This window comes from Mixophyes fleayi, chromosome 6 (assembly GCF_038048845.1).
Source record: "Mixophyes fleayi isolate aMixFle1 chromosome 6, aMixFle1.hap1, whole genome shotgun sequence".
Taxonomy (NCBI): domain Eukaryota; kingdom Metazoa; phylum Chordata; class Amphibia; order Anura; family Limnodynastidae; genus Mixophyes; species Mixophyes fleayi.
The window spans coordinates 208,059,005-208,072,032 of NC_134407.1; the positions used below are offsets into that span (position 1 = coordinate 208,059,005).

Below are 13,028 nucleotides of genomic sequence, written 5' to 3' on the forward strand. Positions count from 1 at the left end.
GGGTTACTAAGTTTAGTAATAAGTAATATATTTATTTCTCCGGCAAAGCTATTTAATACCTGGTTATACGTGTGTTTAAACCTGCAATTTTCTCAGCAGCGCTGTTAAGCCTTGTAGCACACACATTCATTTTAAGTACAAGATTATGTAGTGTAACTTCAGGTAATGTATATCGCTCTGTGGCAGAGACATTTAATAACTGGCTGTGCCCTGCATTACCAAACCCTGCAAACTCTGTAAGCGGATTATTGCACTGTAATTAGCAGACACATGTTATAGCATGCATATGATACTGACATCACTAGGACTCAGTACCTATAGCTGGAGCAAGAGATACGGCAGAAAAACTAGCCCTTACTGTAAATTGACTATGGCCACCACCCCTTCCCCACCCCATTCACTTCCCGAAATTGTAGGCTGTAGTAAGTGTCCATTGCATCAGTGTACACAGTGGCCAGGGTACCGTGTCCCGGTTCTGGGTATGGGCAGAGTGATTTTGCATATGATGGGCTCAAAATTGGCAGATACGTGCCTTAATGACTCAGGCCCTATGCTTGTGAGTACGAGTTTACCATAAGCCAAAGTATAATATACAGAAATATTTATGGGGCAAAAAATATTCAGCTTTCACTGGAAAACTAACTAACCATTTTGTTTCGCTTTTAGATTGTGCTGATTGTGGTGGCCATCTTGCAGGTGGCTCTCGGGATTGGTTTGTTTTTCATGACGTGTTCAATTTCTTTTCCCAGTGGAATCCCATTCTGGGGACCAATAATTGTAAGTACTAAGTACTAAAAACTGTTTAAATTGTACTGCGACCGATTGCTGATGGCGTTGTTGTTTGTGTGTGGATCAGAAATATATTTCACTACATATATAACTCTATCTATCTCTATCTCTCTATCTCTATCTATTTATATCTCTCTATCTATTTATATCTCTCTATCTATCTCTATCTCTCCATCTCTATCTATCTCTATCTATCTATATCTCTCTATCTATCTGTATCTCTCCATCTCTATCTATTTATATCTCTCTATCTATCTATATCTCTCTATCTCTATCTCTCCATCTCTATTTATTTCTCTCTATCTATATCTCTCCATCTCTATCTATTTATATCTCTCTATCTATTTATATCTCTCTATCTATCTATATCTCTCCATCTCTATCTATTTATATATCTCTATCTATCTCTCTCACTCTCCATCTATCTCTATATCTCTTCATCTATCTCGCTCCCTCTCCATCTATCCCTCTCCCTCTATCCCTCTCTCCCTCCCCCTCCCCTTTCTCTCTCCCCCTCCCCCTCTCTTCCTCTCCCTCCCCCCTCTCCCTCCCCCTCTCACCCTCCCTCCCCCTCTCTCCCTCTCCCTCCCCCTCTCTCCCTCCCCCTCTTCCTCTCCCTCCCCCTCTCTCCCTCCCCCTCTCACCCTCCCTCCCCCTCTCTTCCTACCCTCTCTCTCTCCCTCCCCCTATCTCTCTCCCTCTCCCCCTCCCCCCTCTCTCTCTCCCCCTCTCTCCCTCCCCCTCTCTCCCTCCCCCTCCCCCTCTCTCCCTCCCCCTCTCACCCTCCCTCCCCCTCTGTGATGTTCAGCACTGTTATTGGTAACTATATTTAATATATACATGATGTTCATGCATGTTTCAGTATATCATTGCAGGATCCCTGACAATAGCAGCTAAAGCGAAACCCAACATCTGCCTGGTGAGTTTTCATTGAGCAGCCGCAAAGCGTGTATGAATTAATAACACAATGAACATACAGTGATTTGGAATATGCATATAACACGGCATTTATGGTCATGCTATAGTTAAATGTGCAATGTTGGATTATTGAACATATGGGCATTTTTCCAGAACTTGCAACAACTTTTATTATTATTTTGTTATTTTTTGAAGCACCTGCTAATTGAGTGTCATTTATTCATTATATTCTTTAAAATATGTTCAAAATAATGGATGCATTCATATTAAAACCCCTCTAAGGGACATCCATTTTAAGCATTTTATTTTTACACTGAAATTAAAGTTGATTTATGACATGCCCTCTCCCAACTATAAATCTGTCCCTACATTTAAAATTTACCTCCCCTTCTAATGCAACATGGTTTTGCCAAGGTGCAAAGTTACTTATTTTCTTTGCTCCTAACACATCCTTGCATACAAAACATGGTTCACTTGCCTGGTTGGTGAAATACCTGAATAGTAAAGTAAGGGAGACAGAAATCATCTGGGCACTGACCTACGCAACAGGTTTTCTCAATTTTTTGCTGTTAATGCAGAGAACACCAACCGTAGGCAAACCGAGGGGGTTTCCTAGTGCCTGGAACCCCCCTCCAAGCCTCGGGCACTGGATAAATGAGGTGGCTGGACCCTGCACCCTCTTCACACGGCTCTGTTTAAAAAGAGAGAGCTGCGTGCACCTAACTATAGGGCATGCAGCATTGCCCATGTATATTATGGGGATAGGATGAGCAGCCAAGCACTGTCTAAAATTATAGCTACGCCCCCCATGCTGGTCATGCCCACTGGCGGCGTGGTGTGGAAACCCCCCTCTACAAATCCTGCGTTTGCCCCTGCCAACGGTCCATATTTATATGATTCATCCTCTCCTTGTTTCTGTACAGGTCAAAGGTTCCCTGGCCTTGAGCATCATAACATCAGTATTCACTATTATTGGACTGATCTTGGCCTGTGTGGATCTGCACATCATTAAGTTTCTTTACCATCACAGAAATGTAAGTTTTAGTCCAAGCTTTTTCATTTTTGCTTTTATTTTCCAACAGAAAACCAGAGGTGACACCAAGTAATTCATAGTGATGAGATTGACACCACTCCATTCAGAATCATAGATTGTAAATTCAGGTATCTGGATATTAAAGCTTTGATTTTCACAATAGTGGGAAATAGAGCAAGCAAACCTACTATAGGACGTCATTGTCTGAAATCAGACTTCTTAAAACAGTGATTAGTAATAAGGTTGCAGACATTGCATTCATGACTATATTTAGTCTTATTAAGTATATCAGGCTGTTCCTCACCAGTCAGTCACATGACAAGCTGGGAAGACCAGCAGGGAGAAGGTAGATGTATTTTGGGTGTTATTAGTGGTTTAGTTGCAGCAGGGTCCCAAGGAGCAGGTCAGTAGCACAACCTATGTTTAGTTATGTCAGGCATCTATATTTCCAAGAACACACCTATTGTTATATATATGCAAAATAATTGTCACAACGGCGCTCTACTCAGTGTGCAGCCTAGTACGTAAATACAAGCATCCACCTTAGCTTGTGAAACATGTATACATATAAAATAATTACATACTTTTGGCGCTCACTTCTTATGCATTACAGGGATCTTGTGGACGGTCTTACCGGACATATAAAACATTGATGACCTATAATACAAAACTTCTAATAGTGTAGCAAGTTTGATACAAATTGGTGTCACTACATTTAGAGTGAAAACATTAATTTGCCAGTCCCGTTTTTCACAAAAAGTGGTCACACAAAAAAACACCCGTATCTCCTTATTTATCCGGCACCCCTTTCAGATGTGTGCTTACTATAATTCAGATGATATCACGCATGTAGAAATCTGATGAGTGTTGCTCGCCTATCGGACTCCTTAGTCTCCTGATCGTTCATCCACACTCAAAAGAAAAATCAAAGGAAGCGATCTAGCGCATTACCTTTTAATAATATAAAACACATATAACATATATAAAATGGACTCGTACCGGGGGACAGGGGTCAACACTCGCAGAGTCTATATCACAAAATCTCCAAACGGTGTCTCCTCGATGATAGTATCTGTCCCGCTGGCTGCCGTCTATAAAATTCCTTTTTTAGGTTTTAAAAGCGAAATAAAGGGCTATCACTTCACCCAACTATGAAAAACATTTACAAATAAAAATAATTCACCTCAATGGGTACTACACAGTATCACCATATATTCAAAATAATAAACTTATAAGTCCAATTCAATGTGAATCCATGAAGCTTCCAGTAATTCTTCCTTGTTGTTGTTTTCAAAAACCTCCCAAACACATAAAGAGAAAGAAATTGTATATGGTGTAGTATGGACTGACATTGAATTTGACTTATGAATTTATTGTTCTGAATATATGGTGATATTGTGTAGCACCCATCAAGCTGAATTATTTTTTATTTGTATACACTTTATATGGGAAATCTCATTTATAGTTGCAGTTCTACCACTGGGATACAAATATTCATATGTATCATAATGGAACATGTAAAAAAAAGCCAATTTCCCCTCACTAGCATGGGTTATCTTATATATAAAAATCATTGGTCTGTTTGTCCATCCAGTTATGCATTCAGACACCTCTGCACTGATTGGGATGAAACCAACGGGAGGTGGTCCAGTTGGACCTTGACCAGGGGGGTTAGGGTCCAGGTCGGACATCCTGTTGGTGTACGATGGGCAGAACTCTGACCCAGGGAGCCTGTTCTCCTTCCACTGGATGGATTTGGATGACATTTCATATAAAAAAAAAAAACAACACTGGGCAGCCACCTCATGGGTGTGTTGGAAGAGCTGCTAAGCTGCTAATTATTTATTAAAGGTTGACAGTTACATCCAACTCATTGATAACTTAATAACTTGAAGATTTAAAGCTGGGCAACGTCGGGTACTTTATCTAGTCTAATATATAAATGAGGCTCATGTTTCTGTGTTAAATATTATAATATTGTATGTATGACCTCTGTGCCCATGTGTAAAGTCTGCTCCTCATTTCTCTATTTAGTTTATCTAAATGTAAACACTAACTTAGCAACGCCTAGTGATTGCAGGAAACAAACAACCATTTCTTTGGACAGGCTGGACCGGTGGGTGGATATATTATGGACTCCGTTCTTCTTGTGACAAATCTTCTGCTATTCTGCTCATCCGTTTCTGTGGCTGTCTTTGGATGCCGCTCTCTAAATCATGCATCTTCAATTGTTCCTCAGGTAAGAAACTGGCCAAGATGTATATTGCTTTCTCCATCTATGTTCCCTCTAAGCTGAATGAGTGGTAAATAAGAGTTAAAACGTTTTAGACAATGAAAATTCCATTTTTTTTAAAGAAGATAATGTGAATCTGTTGTTCAGTACAACCCCGTACAATAGATGCTTACTAACAAGTTCTGCTTTTACATTTCACTCATAATGAATGCACATTTGTTGGTATTATTTGATCAAATATTCCCACATGGGACTCTTCTCTTGATGCCATAAAAAAAGGAAAACTAACCTATCACTATGTTCATGGTGGTACATCAGTTATGGTCATTTTCAACAGTAACTTACAGTGAATTTTAAATAAAGACATTCTTATTTAGCTGGTTCATAAAACACAAAAGAGACTATAGTCTAAAGGCAGTGCAACGAAACCAATTTAATGAATATACAAGGGTCTACATCCAACGTTACCAATTATGTATCATTGTATTTAAAATCATACAACGCAGTAAGTTATTCTTAAAATATATTGGTAAATAATTGTAGGGCATTGGGTTAGAGGGTGTCTGATCGTCTTGTCACCTCAACTAACACATAGGGACAGATTCAATTGGCTGCTATATTCCTCAAAACATTGCGGAAGTGCTTTTTTTACTGGTAGTATGATAAAAATTACCGCCCATTTTTGCTCGCATCCCATAGACTTTGTTTAACTATGCCATGCTGCCTCACCATAACACTTTGGACCAGAATGTCATGTCTCCAGACCAGTAGACTGACAATGCTGTCTGGTAATAGGTATTCCTGACACCCCACTGATGCTGTAGGGAAGATTGATGCCTCTTTGTAATTTCCAACAGCCAATTAGAGATGAAGAGAGGAGAGGAAATCAGCATTTTACCCAGATTAAAGCAGCCATAGCTGTAATTGGCAGGAATGCTGACTCCCTTCTCTTCTCTTAATTCTCAACAATTGGTCCTCTGTTAAATATTAGTAAGAATGTCTACTGACGGCTGATCAAATCTATACACAACAGAATTTCTACCAGTAAGTAACTTAGCCGTCCAAAGCTTTAAATAACTGATCACAAAGAACAGTAACTTGCACTGCTAGGGCCTGTCCACAAAGTACATATCTCTTTTAATTTTGGATCAGCTTGTGATTTATGTCTATTGAGTCTTAAAGACAAATCCAATAATAACAACTCAATAAATGAGAAAAAACATAAATAATTGTCATCAGGAAACAATGATTAGGATAGGGTCAGTTACATCTCTTTCCCACCTTGCATGTATCAAACCAGTTTTTGTGCAAAAATAGAAGACAAAATAATCGACAAACACTTGACTATGCAGCATCAATTCTGCTCTTGTTCTTTCACCCTATGAAAATACCTGTAAGTCACCAAGCGCTTGTACAGATTCTTGTGAGGATGCAAACTGGCCACAGCATTTAATAATTACATAAGCAGATAAAAGGCTGTTAGCGTCCTGCCATCATCATACCCAAAATATCCCAATATCTCTAAACCCCCATTATATATATATATATATATATATATATATATATATATATATATATATATATATAAAAAATATTGTCCCATATTTTGTACCATTCATCATCAGCTATTTATATTGCGCCACTAATTTCCTCAGCGCTGTACAGAGAACTCACTCACATCAGTCCCTGTCCCATTGGACCTTACACTCTCAATTCCCTAACATACATAGAGAGAGACTGAGAGAGACTAAGGGCAATTTAATAGCAGCCAATTAACCTACTAGTATGTTTTGGGAGTGTGGGAGGAAACCGGAGCACCCGGAGGAAACCCACACAAACACGGGGAGACCATTCAAACTCCACACAGATAATGCCATGGTCGGAATCAAACTCATGACCCCAGTGCTGTGACATATCTAATTTGATCTCCATTAGATGCACCTCATCGCCATTAAACAGGCCCGCTTCACCCCCTTCAAATTATACATGTCTTACCAACATACACCTGTTACGAGTCAAATCTCTCCTGCGAGCCAGTGAATGTTGATCATGGCCTAGTTTATACTATTGAAAGGTCTGGCTTGCCTTCAGCATCTTCTTGCTACCATTTCTGAACATACTGCTAAGGTGTTGAGGAACTTTTCCCATAGCCTCATCAAATCGTCCTTCATTTTATTTATTATTTATAACCTTTTCATGCGCACTACACCCTGGTCATTGACTCAGGCATACATTACTAGGCAGTCGGGTGCACTGTCCACGTCTGCATGTGTCCCATATATTAGCACTACATCATCTAACTTCATGCCCTCTATGCCATCATCTAACCACTGCCTCTCCTCTGGCAAAACCCAGCTGCCTCTCATCTGTTCTGATGGTCTGACCACCGTCATGCTGCCCAGATAATATAAGAAAGTTCCACAATCCGCACCAGACATCGGATTGTGTCTGAAATAGAAAATAATTACACTGATATATAATAACAGGTTAACTTTCCCACATGGCCTATAGTCATTATCCCAACTTCCCATGACATCATCCTTTGCTTTAATTCCCTGTTCCATAAACCCTTGTTCCATCAATGATGCGCTCACCACCACCAGAGCTCCTTTTCTGGACCATACCCAGGGCAGGTGCTAGGGTTTTCGGCGCCCTAGGCACCCCGCCGCCGCTGCACCTCTCTCCCACTTCTCTCCGCTGACTAGATTTTCAAATCTAGTCAGCGGCAGCGGCGCCCTGCAGGTCCCGGCACCCTAGGCAACCTGGCCTGACCATACCACCCTCTTAATCATAGCCACGTTTTGCATAAGAGTAATTATGTTCCTTATGTTATCTGAGCTTCATCTGCTTGATGGATTTCTCCCTGGTAGCTTTCCTGCCAAAGTCATACTCTGCTTGACAGGTGCACCCAGAGAGTCCCCCTAAGGGGATCTCCATATTCTGTGAAATCTGAGCTCTGTCATCCTTAACCGCCAAGTATGTGAGGTGAGTCCTGGCGTGGTTCTTTAGGCATCCTTACCCATTTTAATTTTTAGACCCATAATGACCACTACCACAACAATTCACTGCCTCTAACTAAGGGAATGTCCTGCAATTGGGACTCCACCTCTTCAATGTCTGACTTATTAGATGACTTTTGTAAATCACTGTATAATCACTTGTTAGAAAATGTAGATGCATGTCAACTACCATCTCAGATTAAACCTATCCTAGACCCTATATATCCTTTTGTGCCTTGTCTCACTCCCAAGGGTTTCTAACCAATCCACATTCTTTAACTTCTATGATTAACAGAGAAGTTACCACATGTTAAGCCTGCACATTCCTAACATAGTTATGTTAGCCTACCACAAATTGTGAATATTCCTAGAAACTCTTCTGCATACAAGATTTAGGTTGGTGCATGTAAACGTTTTACCTATAAAAAACAGAATTCCCAATTAGAATTGATAAACATTTTGCTAAAAAAATCTCTGCATTCATTCACCATCAGTCATTTATAGTTTACATGTTTTAAAGGAGGAGCTAAATAGTAGAGAGGAGACAGGGTCAGGTTTAGACAAAATAGGACATAAAGTTTGGTGGCGCCTCATACACAGGGAATGGTGAAACAGTTCCGTGGTTCAACTTCACAGGCCTTATTGGCCCCCAAATTCCCCAGCCCAATTTTCAGCCCATTTGTACATACCACAGTGCCCGATGCAGTATACAGAACCCATTGCACAGATTCCCTCATCCCTGTTTTCTTTCTTTTCTTTTTTTTATCTGCCTTTTCCTGTAATGTCACTGTACAATGCATGTAATGCAGCTGAAATAAATAAGAGTAATCAGCAAGTTCTGCAGAGATCTTTTATAAAAAAAAAGAATCCACTAAGATAAATTATATATGATCAATGCAACAATTTTACTGTACATTTCAATAAAGTGTGTTTGTGTTATATTTTTTTTTATTATATTGCTGATATACTAGTTTATGTGATAGGACAGATGTTATTTGATGTCTCTTTCTACTGATTTATCGCCCTTTGTAGGTATTTGTGATACAGAACGATGTTGTGATTTCAATGCCACCTTCGGTATTTTCAGCATCAGCTCCACAATATGCTGAACTACAACCACCCCCCCCACCACCACCACCACCACCACCGTATATGGTCCAAGAACAAGAAAAAGCTAGACCAATGGATTAGCAATATCCATGTAAAATATATATTTCTCAAGATAACAAGCCTGATGTAAACGATGCTTGCAAAATACATAATATATTAGTTTTATAACATTTATCATGTATAATGTACAATATGGTGTAGCGGCTGTCTGTTCTAGAGGTGATATGGGCCTCGGGATGCCTGTCAATCTGTAGATATCAAGGGCGATGCTTGTGAATCTATCCATCTATTCTGAGGACCCCGCTCTGCTCTTATAAGAGATTAGAGAGAAGAACTCAGGAGAATGATCCAGCACCACTGGGCCCCTATCACTTCCAGGACCCATAGTTCCCCAGATTTTGCAAGGGATATGTTACGCCCTTGATAGGATGTCACATTGTATAAGGTGTGTCACTTCTAAAGATCAAAAGCAAATAAAATTTCTATTTGCATGTCTCTACTTGCAATTCATAAGACTTTTTTATTTGCCCTCTATTTTTGGGAAACAGTGTTGAACTGGGCCATTAGGTGGAAACCAATGGTAAGGGCCCATATAATAGCATGCATTGCTGCAAAGTGGCAGCACTTCTCTGGAGTGGCCGTGACAAGCCCCAAAGGGTGAGAATAGCTCTTAAGAACATTACTTAATTTGAAAACGTGCATTAGCATTACTCCTTCTCAGTGACATATGCATTTGGTGAATTGTTATTGTGTATTTTTTATCTGAATGATTAGATTCCACAGGTTAATTAATATACTGTATACTCAATACTATGTGTGTTTAGTAGACCAACCTACAACCAACATTACATGGCCAATAGATATGGACATAATACTATACAATAATTTACACTTTTAAACTGTACTCACATGCAGCAAATTTCATCAAAAACAATGTAAAAACACACTAGACCTAGACCCAGTGCAGAGATATAACACAGGAAACAGCAGCATTCCACCCACATTATATCAGGACCAGTGGCGTATCAACCCCATAGCTACCTCTCTGCTCTGAGTGATATCCTCCTCTGAGCGGCACTCGTGCCGACCTCACATGTTCAAAAGAGTCTCTCTCTCTGCTATTTTCAGAGCAGAGTGGGGTGGCCCAGGAGTATACAGTGGTATTGCCAAGTCGCTACCCAAACTTTGCAATGGGGACCGGTGATGCACTGTTCTGCCTCTGATCAGGACATAAGTAAGCCGGTGAATGGACAAACAAGGGGCTAGATTTACTAAACTGCGGATTTGAAAAATGGAGATGTTGCCTATAGCAACCAATCAGATTCTAGCTGTCATTTTGTAGAATGCACTAAATAAATGACAGCTCTGATTGGTTGCTATAGGCAACATCTACACTTTTCCAAACCCGCAGTTTAGGAAATATACCCCAATGTCTTGATGCATACATTTCCTCCATGATTAAACACATGTTATATAAACTTTTCCATTGCACAACATGCAGCAGCACTTTCTGTTCATATTGGAAGCAAAGTTGTGAAGAGAGAAAAAAGTTAATGAATTTATAATAGCCCAAAGAAGCTTCTGCTTTGCTTCTGAGCTATTTCTCTCCAACACTCTGATCACCTCTTCCAACTCACAAATCATATGTCCATGTATATTATATACTCCCTATGTCCAGTTATATTACGTAGTGCCCTTCCCCCAATATCCAGGCAAAATATATAGAGTATTCAGCATTCTTCTCTGCCCCGGCTTATTAAATACCAATATTATAGTTTCAGTATCAATAACCTCAAACAGAGAGAAAAGTAGTAAGAACTTCCTATACACCAGTGATGGGCAAACTTATCTTCTTCTTTGAGGGGCGTACAGAGCAGGGAGGGAAAGCACACTCTACTCCCTCCACCTCCAGTATACAGTGTGACCTCCCTGTGTTGTACAGAAGAGGTCACATGACACAGATGTCAGCTGTCTTATTCGTTGCTTTAACAAAAGCAGAGAATAAGATCGGGAGCAGCCTGCTGGGGGCTGCAGATGAAGGCTCGGCCGTCCGCTGTTGCCCAACGCTGCTGTACACAGTTATAATGCCACAAATCTGTAACAATAAAAATTCTGTAAGGTCTATAACTAACATACACAGTACTATCCAATTTAATTCAACAGTTACTGATGCACCTCTGTCAACATCAGAGAGCTCACCATCAGACAGGAAGAACTCCAAGAATTCCATTGCCACAACAAGTGTATAATTCAGATGAGAATGGAGAGTGTTGGATAAAAACAAAGGAGAGAAGCCTCAAACCAATAAAAGATTGTATTAAAATTGATTCATAAAAAAGAATGCAATGCGCTCACAATTGAAATTATGGTAACGTACTTTGGAGCAATAGGTAGTTCCCCATCATCACAAACAATCAGGAGAGATTAGTACCACATGCCTCAAGGTATGAAGCTCCTCAGACAATTTAAACATGAATAGCTTTGGGGAGCCAACTAGTACAGTATATAACAGCAGCAACTGGTGTCAGGTATTAGAAAAAACGGGCACGAATGAAGACAAATGAAATTATAAACTAAATAAGTAAAACAGAATACAATATGTATATATATATATATATATATATATATATATATATATATATATATATATATATATATATACAGTCAAGTCCAAATAGTGGGACATCGACACAATTCTCATATTTTGGGCTCTATACACCACCACAATGGATTTGAAATGAAACAAACAAGATGTGCTTTAACTGCAGACTTTCAGCTTTAATTTGAGGTTTTTTACATCAAAATCAGGTGAACAGTGTAAGAATTATAACGGTTTCTATATGTGCCTCCCACTTTTTAAAGGGACCAAAAGTAATGGGACAATTGACTCAAAAGCTATTTCATGGACAAGTGTGGGCTATTCCCTCATTATTTCATCATCAATAAGCAGGTAAAAGGTCTAGTTGATTCTAGGTGTGACATTTGCATTTGGAATCTGTTGCTGTCGACTCTCAATATGAGATCCAAAGAGCTGTCACCATCAGTGAAGCAAGCCATCATTGGGCTGAAAAATCAAAACAAACCGATCAGAGAGATAGCAAAACACTAGGTGTGGCCAAATCAACTGTTTGGAACATTCTTAAAAAGAAAGACCGCACTGGAGAGCTCAGCAACACCAAAAGACCCGGAAGACCACGGAAAACAACTGTGGTGGATGATAGAAGAATTTTTTCCCTGCTGAAGAAAAACCCCTTCACAACAGTTGGCCAAATCAAGAACACTCTCCAGGAGGTAGGTGTATATGCGTCAAAGTCAACAATCAAGAGAAGACATCACAAGAGTGAATATAGAGGGTTCACCACAAGATGTAAACCATTTGTGAGCCACAAAAATAGGAAGACCAGATTACAGTTTGGCAAACAACTTTTAAAAGAGCCATTACAGTTCTGGAACAACATCCTATGGACAGATGAGACAAAGATCAACTGGTACCAGAGTGATGAGAAGAGAAGAGTATGGAGAAGGAAAGAAACTGCTCCTGATCCAAAACATACCATCTCATCAGTGAAGCATGGTGGTGGTAGTGTCATGGCGTGGGCATGTATGGCTGCTAATGGAACTGGTTCCCTTGTATTTATTGATGATGTGACTGCTGACAAAAGCAGCAGAATGAATTCTGAAGTGTTTCGGGCAATATTATCTGCTCATATTCAGTCAAATGCTTCAGAACTCATTGGATGGCGCTTCACAGTGTAAATGGACAAACATCATTATCATCATCATTTATTTATATAGCGCCACTAATTCCGCAGCGCTGTACAGAGAACTCACTCACATCAGTCGCTGCCCCATTGGGGCTTACAATCTAAGTTCCCTAACATACACACAGAGACAGACAAACACAGACTTGGGTCAATTTTTGTTAGCAGTCAATTCACCTACCAGT

General features: G+C 39.9%; 1 protein-coding gene across 1 annotated transcript; it reads left to right on the plus strand.

Moving 5' to 3' along the window:
• The first annotated feature begins 703 nt into the window (after positions 1–703).
• LOC142160576 (membrane-spanning 4-domains subfamily A member 8-like) lies at positions 704–9,571 on the plus strand. Its single transcript, XM_075215440.1, has 5 exons — positions 704–777; positions 1,652–1,708; positions 2,631–2,741; positions 4,848–4,979; positions 9,005–9,571. Exons 1-5 carry the CDS (start codon positions 724–726, stop codon positions 9,161–9,163), a joined length of 513 nt encoding a protein of 170 aa, XP_075071541.1. The 5' UTR covers positions 704–723; the 3' UTR covers positions 9,164–9,571.
• The last annotated feature ends 3,457 nt before the right edge of the window (positions 9,572–13,028 follow it).

Bases quoted from the DNA above. Each gene is read 5' to 3' on its own strand.
- LOC142160576 (XM_075215440.1), top strand. From the start codon at position 724: ATGACGTGTTCAATTTCTTTTCCCAGTGGAATCCCATTCTGGGGACCA. The intron at 778-1,651 runs GTAAGTACTAAG...TGCATGTTTCAG, and splicing joins CATTCTGGGGACCAATAATT to TATATCATTGCAGGATCCCT. The intron at 2,742-4,847 runs GTAAGTTTTAGT...TTCTTTGGACAG, and splicing joins TTCTTTACCATCACAGAAAT to GCTGGACCGGTGGGTGGATA.